The following is an 18,370-nucleotide window of genomic DNA, read 5'->3' as shown; positions in this document are numbered from 1 at the left end:
AAAATAATTAACCTCCCCCCAAAAATATAAAAATAAATAGAAAAATAAGCATATAAATATTAAAATAAATCTAAAAAATAAATATTAAAAAGAAATAAAAATATAATAATAAACCTAAAAAATAACGCCCAGCAGAAAAATAAAAATAAATTTTAAAAATACACAAAAATACAATAAAAAATCAACTAAAATATATAAAAATAAATAGAAAAATAAGTATATAAATATTAAAATAAATATAAAAATATAAAAATGAATCTTAAAATAAATCTAAAAAATAAATATTAAAAAGAAATTAAAATATAATAATAAATCTAAAAATAAATATAACAATAAATATAAAAATAAAGCAGTGAAATGGATTTGAAAAAAAACCCAACAACCTAATGACCACTGCTGAAAAAATATCCCTGACTCCAGCCCCTGCCAAGTGAATAAATTGCAGGAATTCCATTTTTCCAGTGGTTTGGAAGGAATAATTTCTAATAGAAATGATGTTTTTATTGGCCAGGGTTCTTCTTTCTCTTCTTAACAAACTGCATGGAGCTGAAAGAATCTCGTGGGTGAATTTATTGTGCCTGGAAGGCATGAGCTGATGGTGCTGGCTGCATCCCAGGGAAGAGCCCAGGAATCCCAGGGATAAATCTCCAGGCTGGTTCTGCCTGTTTCCCTGCATTTAGCACCAGGTTCATCTCCTCTGATCCAGCTGTGAATTTGATCTGATGGAAAATCCCATTCCCAAGTCCCAGAGCTGGGAATGGCATGGATGCTGCTGGGATGGGCTGGAATTCCAAGGAATTTTCACGGATGAAAATGTAACCATAAAAATCCACCAAAATCCAGGGATTTTCCCATCCCTTCTCCACAGATTCTGGAATATTTTGGCCTGAAACAGCAAAATTCCCAATGTGCTGAGTGGGTGGGGTTGGAAAGTGGAGGCTGGATGATCTGCCCCTAAGGAATGGGGATATTTCTGGGAATCATTCCTGGGAATCCCAATCCTGGTGCTCAGGTCCCCTTGCTCCTCAGGCACCTCCACTCCAAACATGGATTGAACCCACTGGATTTCATCCCACAGAATATTAATTAAAATATGGGATATTTTCTATCACCTGCCTGTTGGAAAAATATGAAAATCCCATGGGAATTGCAGTGAAAAAACCTTGGAAGGCTCGTTTGGTGTCAGGGATCAGGGAGACAAACACAAGTTGGACTCAAGAGCAAAATTCCACCTATAGCTGGAGTTGTTTGGATCCCTGGAGCTTGGTGGGAATCCTTCAGTTCCCCTGAGCCCAGCTGGGTCCCAGCTTGAGATTCCCACTGTTCCATGGGAATATTGAAGGGTTCTGTGGATTTGAACGAGTTCAGAGGGAGCCTGATCCTCATCCCAGCCCATGGTGCTTCTGCTCCAGCCCATCCTCAGATCCCCAAATTCCAGAGGGAAACTCCCCTGAACCCCAAATCCCAGAGGGAAACTTCTCTGGAACAGCAAATCCCAGAGGGAAACTTCCCTGGAAACTCAGATTCCAAAGGGAAACTTCCCTGGAACCCCAAATCCCAGAAGGAAACTTCCCTGAACTCCAAATTCCACAGGGAAACCTCTCTGGAACCCCAAATCACAGAGAGAAACTTCCCTGGAACCCCAAATCCCAGAGGGAAAGTTGGTGTTGTGCTTTTCAAATCCCTGGCAACAAAACCTCGTTAGGAAAACAAAGCTCCAAAGGGTTCCAGGCCCCTTCTGGCCTCTCTTTTTTGTGGCCTTGTTTTGAACTAAGGACCTCACTGTGCAATTCACTGCTTTCGTTCCTTGTTTTCCAGAAAACAAACCCTGTGGAATTGGGAGTTCTGAGAGAAATTTCCGAGGTTTCTGGGTGTAAACATCCATCTGTTCCCTCACATTTTCCTTGGAGGGCCTGGAATCAAACCCCTTCTGGAGGAGGTTGTTTGGTTGTCCCTGGATGTGCTGAATCCAGGCAGGATTTGGGGCTGGCTCATTCCAGCAAAACAGGAAATATCCTTTTTTTTTTTTAGTTTTAGTTTTCTTTTTGTTTGTTTGTTTTTTTGGGGTTTTGTTTTAAGTTTTTTAGGGGTTTTTTTTGCCTGGATTCCTGTGATTTCCACCCAATGCTGCTGCATTTTGATTGAGGTGGAGATTTGGGTTGGAAAAGGATGGAATTGCTGTGGAATGAGCACCTTGCAAAGGCCAGCTCAGCAGCTGGCTGATTCCAGCAGGGAATTATTCCAACGTGGTGCCTCGGATTTAAAATTGGATTTAGAAGCCAAGCAGCTGAAGCCACTTGAAAATGGATTTAGGAGCCACTTGAACTTCCTATCGAGGATGATCCCAATTTTGTTTCACATGGAGCAAACCCTCCCTGGGGTTTTAGCAGCAAGGGAAGCTCCTGAGCTGCTAATCCTGAACATAAAGTCCTGGAAAGATCTTAAATCACTGAGGAGGGAAAACCAATCCACCAGGGCAAGAAGATCCCTCTTGGAAGTGACCTTTTCCCTTCCTTTGGAGGAACATTGTTTACTTTACACCACCAGAGAGATGTTTTCCCTAGAAAAGGACAAAAACCTTGGAAAACATCTCTGAGGGTCAATCCCCTGCTCCCCTGCCCTTTGCTAACACCAATTATGATAATGACGATCTTTAACTCGCCATTAAAAATTAAATTAATTCATTTCCTCTCATTAGCTGCACAAAGCAGAAAGCCAAGCGTGTGTGTGTGGGGGGGCTATTCCCATGATTTTCCGGTTTTCCCAGACTGAGCTCAGAAATCCAGGTGTGGGGGGGTTATTCCTAAAGTTTTCCCAGACTCACTCCAGTTTTCTGAACTCAGAAACCCAGGTGTGTATGGGAAGGGTTATTCCCAAAGTTTTCCCGGACTGAGCCCTGAAATCCAGGTGTGTGTGAGGGGTTATTCCCAAACTTTTCCAGTTTTCCCAGACTGAGCTTAGAAATACAGATGTGGGGAGGGTTATTCCCAAAGTTTTCCAGTTTTTCCAGACTGAGCTCAGAAACTGAGGTGGGGTGGGTATATTCCCAAAGTTTTCCCAGACTCACTCCAGTTTTCTGAGCTCAGAAATCCAGGTGTGTGTGGGAAGGGTTATTCCTGTGGTTTTCCAGTTTTCCCAGACTGAGCTCAGAAACTGAGGTGGGGAGAGTTATTCCCAAAGTTTTCCAATTTTCCACAACTGAGCTCTGAAATCCAGATGTGTGGGAGGGTCATTCCCAAATTTTTCCAGTTTCCCCAGACTCACTCCAGTTTTCTGGAGTTTCCCAGACTCAAGAAATTGAGGTGGGGTGGATTTATTCCTATGGTTTTCCAGTTTTCCCAGACTCACTCCAGTTTTTTGAGCTCAGAACCCCAGGTGTGTGTGTGGGGGGGTTATTCCCAAAGTTTTCCAGAGCTGTGCCCAGGGGTGTCACTTACTGGGGACCCTGTTGATGGCGCGCAGGGGCCGCAGGACGCGCACGGTGCGGATGGCGGACAGGCTGACGTTGTGGCCATCCAGGGAATATTCCATCATCCTGCAGGGAGAACAGCACAGCAGTCAGGATGGGGGTGCTCATGAGAAGCTCAGGAAATGCTGCCTGCAAGCCCAGGGGGGCTTGGTTGCAATTCCATGAAGCAATTCCAGGCTGGATGGGGTTTGGAGCAATCTGGGATGGTTGGGGTTATCCCTGCTCATGGCAGGGGTGGAATGGGATGAACTTTGAGGTCCCTTCCAGCCTTTACTTTGGAAAGCAGGATTTTCCTTCCAGTATGTGCAAAAACCTCCAAGGAAGCTGGAGAGGGAAATCCAGCAGGGATTGTGGTGATGGGACAAAGAGGAACAGGTTCACACTGAAAGAGGGGAAATTTATATGGGATATTGGGAAGGAATTCCTGCCTGGGAGGGTGAGGAGGCCCTGGCACAGATTCCCAGAGCAGCTGTGTCTGCCCCTGAATCCCGGGAGTGTCCAAAGCCAGGTTGGACAGGGCTTGGAGCACCCCTGGGATAGTGGGAGGTGTCCCTGCCCATGAGATGATCCTTAAGGTCCCTTCCAACCCAACCCCTTCCATGATTCCCTGACTTTCCAGGACAAGGAGTTGCTCCCCAGCTTTTCTCTCCTCCTGTGACCAAACCTGAATACCCAAACCAACAAAAAAAAATGCACAAATCCTTTGCTTTCCATTTGATTCTTAAGAATAAAGAACATTTTCTCCTTGATTCTTCTTCCCCACTCTCCCTGAACATTTTGGATGGATTGGCACTCAGTAGGTGATTCCCTGCACTGGAAAATGGGAGGCACAAGGCTTTGGGATGTCTTGTGCCATCAACAGCTTCCAAACCTTCAGCTCTCAAACCCAAAATTTATCCTGGGACCGTGCAAGATCTCCAGGGACTGGAGGGACCAGGATACCAAGAGTGGGGTCCTGTTATCAGATTCTGCCTGTAAATCCTGAATCCCTTGGAAATGCCCCACAGAAATCCACTGGAGCTGGGAATTTTGGGAGGATTATCCCTTGGTAGGTAATTCCCTACCCTGAAAAACACAAGACTTTGGGATCAACAGCTGCAAACCTTCAGCTGTCAAATCCAAATCATATCCCGGCAGCCTGGAGTATCTCCAGGAACTGGATGCACCAGGAACCTCTGGGTTTCAGCTCTCCTGAGCACCATCCCTGCTGCTGGGCTGCAGACACAGAGCTCACCAGTTCCACTGGGCTTGAAACGTTCCAGGGAACATTTCTGGGGCGAGGAAAACACGAAAGGACTCTGGGAGCTGGAAGGAACTTCAGACGCCGTCCGTGCTGGAGGCGGGAGCTGTGTTTATTTTGTAGTTCCTCTGCTCCCTTTGGAGCTGCTGCTGCTGAGGCAAAGCAGCTCCTCTGAGGAGGCAGAACGGGGCAAACAAAGCTCTGCTGATCACTTGTTCCCTTCTTATCACAAAAAAACCTCATAGTAACTTCAGCACATCCATCCCCTGGCTGGAAAAAGCAGCTTTGTTGTTCCAGTGGTGAGTTCCCTGCTGAAAGCAGCTCCGGTTATAGGAGCACACGCTGGATTGGAGGGTGGTGGTGGTGGGAGGTGAATCCCAGCCCTCAGCACAGCTTCTCCTCCTCCAGGGGTACTCCCAGCTCCAGCTTCTCGTTGGAGAGATGGGAAATCATATCCAAGGTATGGCTCAAATCCACCAAAACCATCTGGAGATGGTCCAGGATCATCCAGGGAAGGTGGGAAATCATATCCAAGGTATGGCTCAAGTCCACCAAAACCATCTGGAGATGGTCCAGGATTGGCCAGGGGAGGTGGGAAATCATTTCCCAGGTCTGGCTCACATCTGGAGATGGTCTGGGATCAGCCAGGGGTTGGGAAGGGGTTTTTCTTTTTCTCCTCTCCAGCCTGATTAATGCCACACCTCCAGCAGGGTCTCCTGCTGTTTGCATCCTCCCCAAACATATTCCGGCCATGGAAGGTGGAGAAAAACCATGGAAAACTCCCAAATGGTCTCACCAGTCACTTTCCCCCTCATTCCAACAGCAAAATGCCCAGTGCCAAAGCTGCCCCTGAAGATGAGCAGAGGGCTCAGCCCTTCTGCCTCCATGGGGTGCCCCAATCCTGGGTTTGGGGGAGCCCTGAGGAGCTGGGGATTTTCTGTTCATCCCACAGATCCAACGTGGAAAAACACCCTCTGCTCCTTGATCAGAGTTTTCCCTGCACTTCCCCTGCCATTCCTCCCTTAAACACCGCAGCAGCTTTATAGGAAAACATAATTAAGGTAAAAATAATTAATAATTAGGGTGTTTTTTTGTTGTCCCTGATGTTCCTCCTCCAACTGCACCCGAGTTCCAAGGAAGCTCCGCTCAGGAGAGCTCATGTTTTATTCAGGGCACTAAAACCATTCCTAATTGTATTCCAGACAAATAACACGGAGCACAACAAAACCCCATTAGGGCAGGGAAGATGGCACAGCACTAATGGAAAGGGAAAAACGCCCCAACATATTCCAAGGATGTTTTAATTAACCCCGGGCTGGTCATTAGAAACGCAGGAATGCAGAAGTCAGGCAGTAATTAAAGCTTTCCTTCCCTCCCCAGGATGTACTGAGCAGGTAGGAGAGCCTGGGCTTTCCAAAGCTGTTTATTTATTGGGTAAAAATAAAAGAAAAAAAAAAAAGTTTGAGCTTTGCCAAGCTTTTACTCCACTCAGTTATTCCCTGTGGGGGTGAGGGAAGTGGTGTCAAAAGCAGGAGGATCATCCTTGGAGCTGTTTATTAACACATCCTGCACAAACCAGCAGCTGGGGGAGATGGAGGGAAGCTGTAAGCCAGGAGGAGTTTGGAATTTGGGTGAACTCCCAAACAGCTTTTCCCACTGAGGTTTCAACATTCCTAACAGGGTTTTTGGGCTGAATTTCCTTGTTCAGCCCATCCCTGCCTCACTGTGCTGCTGGCACAGGGCAGGAGTGGGGCTGAGATGATTTTTTTGGAAATAACAGCACTGGGACATTCAGGATGTGTTAGGATTAAAGGATTGCTCCAAACCCCCACAGCTCTGCCTGATATTCACCACCCACCCCCAAACCCAGCGTGGTTTTGGGGTAAGGATTTTAAAAAATCAGATTTGGGCGATTCTGCCTCCCAAGGCATTGTGAGAACCAGGCAGGGATTTGTTCCCTGGGATTTCCCTGCCCCAGGATGAAGGGATGAGGTGGTTGCTGACCCTGCCATGACAATGAAGAAGTCCAGGCGGTTCCAGGTGTCTCCAAGGTAACACTTCTGCCCAAAGATGCCCAGGGCCACCATCTTGATGACCATTTCCACGGCAAAGAAGGCGAAAATGAAGTCATCAAACGCCTGGAGAGAGGGAAAAGAGGATTTCAGTCAGTCCTGAGTGCCGCCAGCATGGAGATATTCCATGTTCCCGTCACCAAAATCAAACCTGCCCCTGGCACAGCTCCTGGCTCATTCCAGGCCTTGGGAAGAGCCCCCAGCTTTTGTTCATGCCTGATAAGGCATGAGGGTATCACAGGGCTGGAGCCAGGCTGGGAGAGCTGGGAGTGTTCACCTGGAAAAGGCTCCAGGGAAACCTCAGAGCCTAAAGGGGCTCCAGGAGAGCTGGAGAGGGACTTGTCCTCATTAATCAACTTTCCCTTAATAAACTACACAGAATTTTGCTCCGTAATTTCAGTTCTCCCAGAGCGGCCACCCCAGCCCTGCACCCCACAAACCCCAGGGATTTTGGGGCCATGGATCCTCACCTCCAGGATGGTGCAGCGCTCGGACTGGCACTCCACGTCCTCGCAGGGCTGGAACATGCCCAGGGTGACGCAGTTGAGCAGGATCACCAGCATGCTCACGTGCTCGAACCAGGTGGCACCGGGTTAAGGACAGCACAGCCTCGGCAGGGGACACCTCCACACCCTCCTCCCATCCCAACCCTTCTCCCGGGCTATTCCCGGCTCCAAATCCCGAGTTTCAGCAGGGAATCGCCCCACAGCAAGAGAGAAACTCAAGGGCACCAGCAGAGCAGTGCCCAGTGCCAACCCTGCTCTCCCAGATTCCCTCTGGAGTTGGGAGAATGAGGTTCTCCCATTCCAACCCCATTCCCACATCTCCAGAAGGGAGAGATTCCAGTCTGAGATCCACATCCTGATGGGAATGAGGTTCTCCCATTCCAACCCCATTCCCACATCTCAAGGAGTGACAGATTTCATTTTGAGATGTACGTCCTGATGGGAATGAGGTCTTCTCATTCCAACCCCATTCCCAGATTTCCAGAAGGGACAGAGTCCACTCTGAGATGGGAATGAGGTTCTCCCATTCCAAGGAGAATTTGTCCATTCTCAAGGAAGGACAAATTTAACTCTGAGATCCACATCCTGATGGGAATCAGATCCTCTCTTCCAAAGCCATTCCCAAATTTCCAGAAGGGAGAGATTCTACTCCCAGATCCACATCCCGATGGGAATCAGGTTCTACCATTCCAGCCCCATTTCCAAATCTCAAGGAATTACAGATTCCACTCTGAGATCCACACCCTGATGGGAATGAGGTTCTCCCATTCCAACCCCATTCCCACACCTCAAGGAAGGACAAATTTCACATCCTGATGGACAAAGACAAAACAAAGCCAAGCTGACGGGGCCAAGGGTGGGAATGTTGGGATTCAGGATGCAGAGGGCATGAAAAGAAGGAAAGGGCTCCCAGCTGGATGTTTCCAGTCTCCAAAATTCCCTCATACTCCTTACAGGATCCGCCAGTGCTCAATTAACCGATAATTAATTGATCTAAGTAGGAAGTGGTGATTTTGCATCAGTGCAAAATAGGCCCAAAGTTGCTGTTTGCTGCTGGCAGGACAATTAAAAATCCCACAAAAAGATGGAATAATTCCACAAATTAAGCAGGAACGAGAGAACTGTTTCTAGGGAAAATAATTGGAAACATCTGGATGTGAATAAACCTTTGTGCTTCCAAACCCACACCTGGGGGAGGCAGAGAGAAGCACAGACATTGAATTGTTTCTGATAACAGCAATTCCTGGATAAAAAACCTCCCATGTTTATTCCTCAGGAATATTTTAGCTGGGATTTTATCTGCTCAGGATAAAATTTATTGCAGCAGATCAGAGCTTCAGTCTCAAACTGGTTTTGCACGTTCTTATTCAGCCAGATGGAAAAAAAAAAGGCAAAAATCAGTGGGGTCAAATCTTGCAGCTACCTAAAATCTGATCCCAAAGCCCAAGTTCTTATTTTAGAGGGGCTTTAACTGGAAAACAAATTTAATTTAATTTAAAATTTTAATTAAATACCTCAAAGCTGGGAACCAACAGGGCAGGCTTGGGAACCCACTTGCCCAAAATGGAAATAAATGTAGGAAGCCTGAGAAATAAATGAAATAAAATCCTGGGAATGAAGCAGGAGAAGCTCCTGATGGGATTTTTCCATCGCTGACATTCCAATGTTAGTTTAATTTCTCCCTCCCTTCCATGAATTCTTCCTGATTTTTCTCATCTTTAGGAGCAGTTTGGATGCTTTTCCCTGACTGGAAGCCTGGAGATAATCCAACCCCACGGAGCCAATACCCAAATCCTGCCCCAAAACCCCAACCACAGCAAGATTCCATTCCCAATATTCCATGGAGTGATGGGATCCATGTAAAACTCCCTATAAACACGGCTCCTGTGCCTGCAGTTCCATAAATTTCCTTTATTATATTTGTAGATTTTTTCCCCCCCCTTTAAAGTCCTGGGAGCCCCAAAAAACTGAGATTGAACCTGATTTCCTGCTTTTCCAGAACCTCCCAAAGCCATCCAAATTCCAGCAGCCCCATGGAGATATCCCAAAAAAAATTCCCTGAGGTGGGGATGGGGTGATGCTGCTTGGCAGGGTGGGATTAGGGATGGAAATCCCAATTCTGGTGGGATGGGAAAACCCCAAGAGGAAGAAAAAAAAAGCAAGGAAATGGTGAAAAAAAAAAAAAGTCCTGGAGCAGCACAAAGAGCAAGGATGTGCCTGGAGAGGGAATTCCCACAGAACATCCTCGGGGATGTTCCCGGAGCGCTTTTCCAGCAGGGCAGGTGAGGGATGGCACAAATCCCTCCTGGAAAATCCCCCAAAAAAGGGAACGCGGCTGTTGCCATGGAAACAGCAGCTCGGGCAAGTTCCCAAATCCTTGGGGAGGGAAAGGGCCAAGGGGGATCCGCACTGGAGGCAGAGAGCATCCCAAAAGGAGCGCTCAGTGCTCCATCCCCCGGCAGAAATTCCAGGGAAAACACATCTCAGAACACCCGGGCCACACTCAGATTGCCAGATTTCAAATTTCCAGATTGATTCCCAGATTGGGAAGGGGCTCCTGGTTCCTCTGAGGGATCCACAGCAGCTCTTACGCTGAAATCCCCGAGTTTAAAAGCGGCACCACAAAACCCAGGCTCTGCCCCCAAATGTTGGTGCCATTCCTGACACTCCTGACTCTGTCAGGGAAACTCTCCTGACACTCCCCGCCAGTTTCATGTGGGATTTATGGAATTTATTTTCCCATATTATTATTTTTTAAGCCACTCAGTGGATTTTTAAGCTGTCATTTTCCAATGGGATTTGGCAGCCTCCTGGTTATTATGGATCTCCACCACCCCTCTCCCAAATCCTACAAATATTCCTGCAATAAACACAGCAAAACCAATCTGGGATGGAATCACCACTGTGACAAATTCATGGTTTTCATCTCATGCTTGGAACGAAGGACACAATTCCCAAATTCCCAGGAGCTCCAGAGGGAGCAGCTCCATTTAGAAATTGCCAATCCCAATCCTCATTTCATGTGGGAGAGAGGCTGGAGCCACAGGCCTGACACCCAGGAACTGAACAGAAGCAAGATCATGGCACTATTTTCCCATAATCTTATTATTTTTAAGCCACTCAGGGGATTTTGGAGACTTAACCCATGATTTTAACCCCTGGGATTTGGCGGGATCCTGGTTATTATGGATCTGTCCCGAGGCTGAGGAAAATCCCAAAGCCCTAAATTGCAGTTTGGTTCCAAGAAAAACCAAATATTTACGGGAGGAGCCGCCAAGGGAAGTTTCAGTTTGGGTGGTTTGAGATGTGAGTAATGCACGGAATACAAACAGAAATCCTGGGAATTCCAGAGCGTGCCAGGGATGTCCTGCTCCTCCGAGAGCAGAGAGATTGGGTTGGGAATGTGGGAAGGGGAAAGGGATAAAAAAAAGGGGGAGGAAAAAGGGGGGAGAAAAAAGGGAATTTATAATAAAATAGAAATTATAATAATTTATTATTATTTATTATAAAGTATAATAATTTATATTATAATACTATTTTTATTATAATTTATAATAAAATACTAATATTTTTATTAGACTCTTAATATATTATACTTTATTATTATACTTTATAATAAATTATAATAAATTATAACAATATATTTTTATAATCTATTCTAAATTATAATAATTTATTCTAAAATTATTTTACCATTTATAATATTTATAAAATAAAACAGAACAAAATCAAACAAGAATAAAAGCTATAATAATAGTTAACAGTAATGTATAATAACATGCTAATAAAATAGCAGTGCAGATAATGATTATAGTGATGATGATGACAATTAATAATTATGATAATAACGATGATCATGATGATTATGAAGTTAATAATAGCAAAGCAAGGGGATGAACAAAAGGTAGGGATGATCCAGAGGAGGAGCCACAACCCAGCACCAGGGTCCTGTGTCACCTGGTCCCCAAATTGCCACCCTGCTGTCCCCAGCAGCCCGAGCTGGGCTGGCCCTGGGAATTAAAGGGGCAAAAAAAGGGACAATAATAATGACAATTGTTCAGGAAAATGGGGTTTTGGAGGCAGGGTCAGCACACAGCAGAGCCAAATGTCACCTGGTCCCAAAATTGTCACCGTGCTGTCCCCAGGGTCAGCACACAGCAGAGCCAAATGTCACCTGCTGCCAAAAGTGCTGAGGACAGCCTGAGCTGGGGATGAGCCGTCCCTGGGAATGAGCGTGGCTGGGAAAGGTGACAAGGACCAAAAAAAGGGACAATAATAATGCCAGCCTTTCCAGGAATTGGGATTTTGGAGGCAGAGTCAGCAGAGCTACACATCCGCCCCAGGCAGGACAAAATTCCCAGGAAATGTTGATCAAAGCCAATCCAGGGCTGCTCCTGGGGTTTGTTTAGAGCAGAAATTCATTCCTGCTTAGCCCCAAGCTCTGGCAGCTCCTGGATTTGATCCTGGGATCAAACACTGGGCTGTCACTGCCTGGGTGACATTTGGTGGCTTTGGGGGTCACCGGTGGCCTTGGCAGCGCTGGGTTGATTCCATCTCAGAGAGTTTTTCCTGAATAATTCTGGGATTCTCTCTTGGCCTTTGCTCTTAACCTGGGCATGAACCCCAACCTGAGCAGCTCCTGAGGGATGTTTTCCTTCTGCTCCCAGGGATGTTTTCCCTCTGTTCCCAGGGATTTTCCTCCTCTGTTCCCAAGGATTTTTTCTGCTGCTCCCAGGGATTCTTCCCCTCTGTTCCCAAGGCTTTTTCCATGTGCTCCCCAGGGATGCTTTCCCTCTATCCCCAAGGATTTTTCCATGTGCTCCCCAGGGATTTTCCCCCTCTGTTCCCAGGGATTTTTCCCTCTGCTCCCCAGGGATATTTTTCCCCTTTGCTCCCCAGGCACAGCACCCAGTGCCCACCTGGCCACCCCAGGGCCAGCTCCTGGCACACACCCACACAGAGGGCCAGATGGATTTATCCTGTGCCATTCCCAATGATCCTTCCTAGAGTTACCCATCAGAGAAAGGATTTTACAGCCATAATTGAGGAGAAGGCAAAGCAGGCACAGCCTGGCCCCAAATCTGGGGAAGGGGCAGCAGCAGGGGGGGCTGGCAGCATTCCCAGCCCCGGGCTGGAGCTGGAGCCAGAGCAGCCTCACGTTCCTGCTGCTCTGTCCCCAACATCTGCTGCAGCCACAAATCCCTCCCAAAGCCGGCTCCAGACAGGGAATGCCCTTTTCACCCCGGGAATGGCACTCCCAGCTCCCAGGGCTCGAGCTGGGCTGGGGAATGGGATCACCCCCAGGCCCTGCCATGCTCCAGGAGCTCTTTTCCCAGCTTTTCCCAGCTTTTCCCTGGCTCTGGATGTGCAGAGCTCAGTGGGGCTTTCCCAGCCCCAGCCCCGAGCCTGGAGCGGAGCCCTTGGTGCTCTGGGCTGGGCACGGGGGGCGAGTGTGGCTGAAAGAGGGGAAAAGGGACAAAAGAAAATGGGATTTTGGAGCTTTACAGCTTTCTGTTCCCTGCCTGAGCATCCTGGGCTTCCACAGGGCATGTCTGGATCTCAGGGTCTCTGTGCAGGGCCAGGAGTTGGATCCCTGGGGATCCCTTCCAGCCCAGGGGATTCCAGGATTCTGATTTTTAGCAATTTTCAATCCATAACACTCCTATAATCCTACAACCCTGGAATTCCTCATGATCTGCCCCTTCCAGGCTCCCTTTTCTAAGGCAGATCCTGGCATTTTTTTCATTTTGAATTCAGCTGGGAGAATTCCAGTGCCATTCCCAAAGAGCCAGAATGCTGGGATGGATTTGCAGGAGCAGCAGCAGCATCCTGGATAAATATTTCGCAGAAAACCACCTCTGTCCCTGCTTGGATTCCTGGATAAATATTTCCTAGGGATTCCCAGGTTCTCCCTCCTTTTCTCAGGCTGGATTTTAGGATGGCTGAATCCGCCCAGGAGCTGTGACACATCCCTGAGCTGCAGCAGCACAATCCCAACATAAACACATTCCCACACATCCCAGGGATGTTGTTTCTATCCTGGGGATTCCCAGGCTGCTGTGGGATCCCAGACAGGCTCCTGATCTTTAATTCTCTGTGTGAGTAATGCCTTTCCCTGCTCCTCACCCCAAACGCTCTTTCATCCTCTCCGTGTGCTTCTCCTCCCTCTGGATTTATTCCCTTTCATCCCAGCTCTGCCAGGATGACAAACACGGCCCCAAATGCCAGAGGAAATGAGGCACAGGCAGATGCAGCAGGGATATCCGAGATAACAACTGATCCCACATCCAATCTACCCCCAAACCAGGGAATTGGCCCTGAATCTCCTCCCAGGAGCTGCTCCACAGGGAGTGGATGCAGGAATTTGGGGAGAAATCCACAGTGGCAGCTGTGAATCCCTGGGCTCCCTGCTGGAGCTGAATCTGTGGCAGGTTCCAAGTGGATGAAGGAGGAATTAATTTAGGGAAAATGAGGATTGGGATGGTTTTATCCCAAAAGCTCTGGAGGTTACAGGATATGGAGCATCCAAGCAGGATCCTCCAGTCCAGCTGTGCATGGATCACACCTGGATTTAACTTTGTCACCAGGACAAACCCATGGTGACACATCCCCATCCCTCTGCTCCACAGCCTGGAAAGGTCCCACCACAGCATTGTGGCTGCCTGGATATCCCCAAATCCCACGGAGAACACCCCATTCAGTGCTTCTGGCAGCCTCCTCATGCAAAACCCCCCTGGAATTCCCTCCCATCCAGCCAGGGACTGGAATCCCACCTCCAAATGGGCTCAGGATGTCACAGTGGGAAGAGGGAAAATTCCCTGGAAGTGACTTTTGCAGCCATCAGTGACCCCAGAGCTGTCCTGGGTGGCCACACCAGGAAAACCTCCCACCAGCCTGCATTTCTCCCTGTGCTTTCTCTTCCTTCAGCCTCCAGCTGGAATATCCCCAAAAATAAACCCAAAAAAGCATCTCAAGGTGCAGCTGGAAGAAAGGAAGGAGCCCTGGCCATCCCTTTGGAGCTGAGGGAAAGGAGCCAGCAGATTTCCAGGCCACAGGAGGTTCAGCTGTGGAGTTTCTAACCCAAAATTCCAGGTTTGCAGCTGGAGAGCAGCTCCTGGAAAAGCCAGCTGGCAAAGAGGGATGCACATCCCACTGAGGGCTTGATCCAGGTGGTTCTGAGCAGGACTGGAGCTCATCCTGAGGGGGGGAATCTGGGATAAAAATGCTGCTGGAAATGGGATTTCCTTCACACAATTCCCAGCTATCTGTGCCCATCAGGCGCTGTCACACAAATGAGTTCAGTCACTCCATAAATCACCCAAAAAAGCTCCATTTTCCCATCTAAAATCCATCATCCCAGCAGCTCCTCCCAGTAACACCAGCATGGCCCAGTGGCTGCTCCCTGGGCCAGCCCCATCCATCCCCACTCCAGGCTGACACATGGGATTCCCCCCAAAAACCCTGGAATGGCTCCGAGCTCAATTCCAGCCCTAATTCCAAGGGAAGCTCTCCCAGAGCTCAGCTCCAAGAGGTTTTGTAAACAAAGCCACCAAACAAAAGCCTCCCAAAGCTCGGCATTAATGGAAAAGTTATTGGGCTGCTTTTTTCCCCCTTTTTTTTTCTTTTCACACAGCAATAAAAGAAAGCTCCTGATAAAAGTCCCCCTGCAGCGTTTGCAACACAAACACGGAGGCTGTGGTGCCACACGAGGAGCGAGGAGTGGGAGCTGCAAAGAGGTGACAAAATCCCTTTTTCCCACCCTTTTCCCAAGCTCTCCTACCTCAGATCCATCACAACCACCAGGATTTCCCTGCAGGATCCTCCCGGGTGCTGCCACAAACAGCACAGGGTGAGCAAAGAAATGTGGGGTTGGATGCAGGAGGAATTTGGGAGTAACTTCTCCCTCCTCCTGCTAATTAAGGCCCTGGCACTAATTAAGGCCCTGCTCGTTAGCAGGGGGCTCAGGGAGCTGCAGCTGGCACAGAGGGGCAGTGCCAGGGCTGGGGGTGTTTCCTTAGGGAGGGATCACAACAGGCTTGGTGTCTGAAATTGAGGGAAAAATCCCAAAACATCATTTACAAAATTTTTAATAAAATTTATAATTTTAATTATAATTAAATTATTTTAATTTTAAATTGATAAATAATTTAAATTATATTAAATTAAAATTATAATTAATTTTAATTATAATTTTAATTTAATTAAGTGATGGCATAAAATTTGTAATTTTAATTGATAAAATTTATAATTTTAATTGATAAAATTAAAAGTTATAAAATTCCAGGCATGCTCGCCCTGGAGAGCAACAGGTCCCTGCCAGGCCTGGATGAGCCGGGCTTTAAACTGGGATGGAAATCCTGTGGATTTGTTCCCATTTTCCCCTGTTTGCATCCTGAGGGTGCTGCAGGGAACAGATTTTTGCTCTGAGCACTAATGGATATTTTAATGCTGAGCTGCAGCCCTGAGTGATGGCATTCAGGGTTTAGTCCTGGCTCAAGCACCTGTGTAAACCCAACCAGAGCTGGCCCAAATCCAGCAGAGCACTCAAACCAACGTTTTCCTGTGGATTTCACCCAGGTTTGGAGCAGGCTGGAAATGGGAGGTGAGGATGGAGCAGCAGAGAAATTCCCAAGAACAAAGCAGGACAGGAATGGGTGGCCCAGCAAAGATGAACCTGAATTTCTCAATTTCTGCCAGGGCACTGTTCATTATCTCCATTTCCTCCTTCCAAGAGGGAATCACTCCAAGCTGTCAGCTGCAATTGGAGAATTCTGTGTGCAGGAAGAACAACCCAAATCAGGGTTTTCCCCCCTCTCAGTAACAGAGCAAAGCTGAAACAAGGCTAGGAATCAAAGCTGCAGGAATCCCAGGACTCCCAGAGCTCCAGGCTGAGCACAGCCAGGCACAAACACGAGCTCCAATCAGCAATTCCCACCTCAGGCTGAACTTTCTGGAGCTGTCTGTGCCAAACTCCTTTTGTCATATACAAATCCCAACATTAGTCAGGTATGAATTCATTTCCAAGCACAACCAGGCTGGGAAAAATCCGAGGAGGCGCCGGGAAGGAGCGGCAGGGGCAATCCTTGGGAAGGCCTTGTGCTGCTCCCCTGGGACAACACCTTCAGGGATTCAATTCCAATGTAATTCCATGTTCCAGCCATTATAAATCCAGGGAACAGCTCATCCCGTTTCTCTGGGTTAATTCTGGGAGGTTTGAGCTGCAGGGATGCAGAGTTTGGAGCTCATGGGAGGGACAGGGCCTGAATTTCCTCACGGGAATTCCCAGCCCTCAGTGCTGGGTCTGAGCTGCCCCAGGAGCTTTTCCCAGCCTGGATTCTCCCAAAATCGAGGCCATTGGGGAGTGCAGACCCTGGCACACTTCAGGTTCTTTGGAACTTTCCTTGTGTGGCTCCTCTGGGATTTTCTGGGATTTTCTCATCCCACCTGGGTAGCTCTGGCCCTGCTGAACACCCTGCAGGCTTGGGGGCCCCAAACTCATTTAGCAGCATTAATTGCAGCCCTAATGAACACGGATCCTGCCCTCACTGGGGTTTGGAGGTCATTGCCATCCCTACAGACTCCAGGTTGGATATTCCAGACTGGCTCTGGACCCAGGAGGAGTCTCTGGGGATGTGGGATGGAACAGGACAATCCCTGTGGACAATCCCTGCCTCTCCCACAGCTCCAAGGCATCCAACACCAAATCCAAGGAGATTCCCTGTCCTTATCCATGCCCTGAATGAGGTGGGAACGGCCACAGGCTCCTCCTCTCCTGGTTGGAACAGCAGGATCTGACTTTTCCATGTTTCCCATTGCAAATTCCAGTTTGGAGAGCAGGACCTGCACATCTCCTGCACATCTCAAGGGCTTCAGTCCCCTTCAGCCTGGTTGCGTCCAGCTCAGAGGATCCCAGAATGGTTTGGGTTGGAAAAGCTCCTCCAGTGCCACCCCCAGCTGGGCAGGGACAGCTTCCAGCATTCCCAGGTTTCTCCAAACCCATCCAGGCCTTGGACTGATCTGCCCAGTGCTCCTCCAGCTTCCCACCACACCCATGGGATCCACAAACTCACTGCCAACCATGAACCCAGCAGAAAACTCCCCAGCCTCAAGCAAACCCAAACCCTACAATAACAGCATCACCACCACCAGGAAAATCAGAATTCTTCCCAAAAAATCCCTCAGATCCAGCTGCAAGCAGCAGAAACCCCTCAGCACTTCATGGGAATTTGCCATTGCTTTTTCCAGCCATCAATTAGATCCCAAAATCCCCCTTTTTCCACCCAGGATGTTGCAGAAGCTGTAACACCAAGCTTGGCATGACCGAATCCCTCCATCCCTGCCATGACCTGGTGCTTCCCAGCTGGAATTTTCTGGATTCTCCCTCTCTGACTGTGCCAAACAACTTCCCCAGCGAGGAAAATATTTTGCTGTCTTCAGACTGAGTAAAAATAACCCTCAATTCCCTTCTCAATTAGGTGAGGACTGGAATGGGCTGTTAATTGGGCCTCTCTTGCCTCAGATGATCTCTGGGAAGGAGCTCAGTCGCACAGAAGCGCTGGGAAGCACAGCCAGGGTGGGATAACGGGGCAGCTCATCCTGGGGGGCTGCACAGGGAAGGGGAAAAGGGATTTTGGGGGGGAAAAATGGGAAAGAAGAAGGTGGCAAAGGCTGGAAGTTCATTGGATGCTCCAGCTCTAAAGCACGTGGAAGAACAGATTAACTTGGAAAGAAGAATAATTTAACTTGGAAGGGAAAAAAAAATGGGAAGAAGACCATTTCCAAGGAGGTTGCACAGGGAAGGGAAGAGGGAAAAATGGGAAAAAACAGGTGGCAAAGACTGGAAATTCCTTGGATGTTCCAGCTCTAAGGCATGTGGAGGAATAGACTGAATTTGAAGGAAAAAACAAACCCAAAAACATTTCCAGGGGGGCTGCACAGAGAAGGGAAAAATGGATTTTGAGAGGGAAAACTGGGAAAGGAAAAGGTGGCAAATGCTGGAATTTCATTGGATGCTCCAGCTGTAAAGCACGTGGAGGAATAATTTAACTTGGAAGGGAAAAAAAAAAGAAAAAGAAAAAAAAAA

At 48.0% G+C, this 18,370-nt stretch overlaps 1 protein-coding gene across 1 annotated transcript in view; it reads right to left on the bottom strand.

The window, feature by feature from the left end:
• Nucleotides 1–7,358, bottom strand: part of CACNA1H (calcium voltage-gated channel subunit alpha1 H) — a 108,001-nt gene extending 100,643 nt beyond the window's left edge. Inside the window, exons 1-3 of the mRNA XM_063171616.1 lie at nucleotides 7,252–7,358; nucleotides 6,714–6,847; nucleotides 3,438–3,535 (exon numbers count right to left, since the gene is read on the bottom strand). Of these exons, the coding sequence (XP_063027686.1) occupies nucleotides 3,438–3,535; nucleotides 6,714–6,847; nucleotides 7,252–7,344 (325 nt within the window). The 5' untranslated portion in view covers nucleotides 7,345–7,358. The remainder of the gene's footprint in view (nucleotides 1–3,437; nucleotides 3,536–6,713; nucleotides 6,848–7,251) is intronic.
• Between the last annotated feature and the right edge of the window lie 11,012 nt (nucleotides 7,359–18,370).

The sequence above is a fragment of the Melospiza melodia genome, chromosome 18 (genome assembly GCF_035770615.1).
Source record: "Melospiza melodia melodia isolate bMelMel2 chromosome 18, bMelMel2.pri, whole genome shotgun sequence".
In the NCBI taxonomy this organism is placed as follows: domain Eukaryota; kingdom Metazoa; phylum Chordata; class Aves; order Passeriformes; family Passerellidae; genus Melospiza; species Melospiza melodia.
This window is presented reverse-complemented; position numbering and strand designations above follow the sequence as displayed.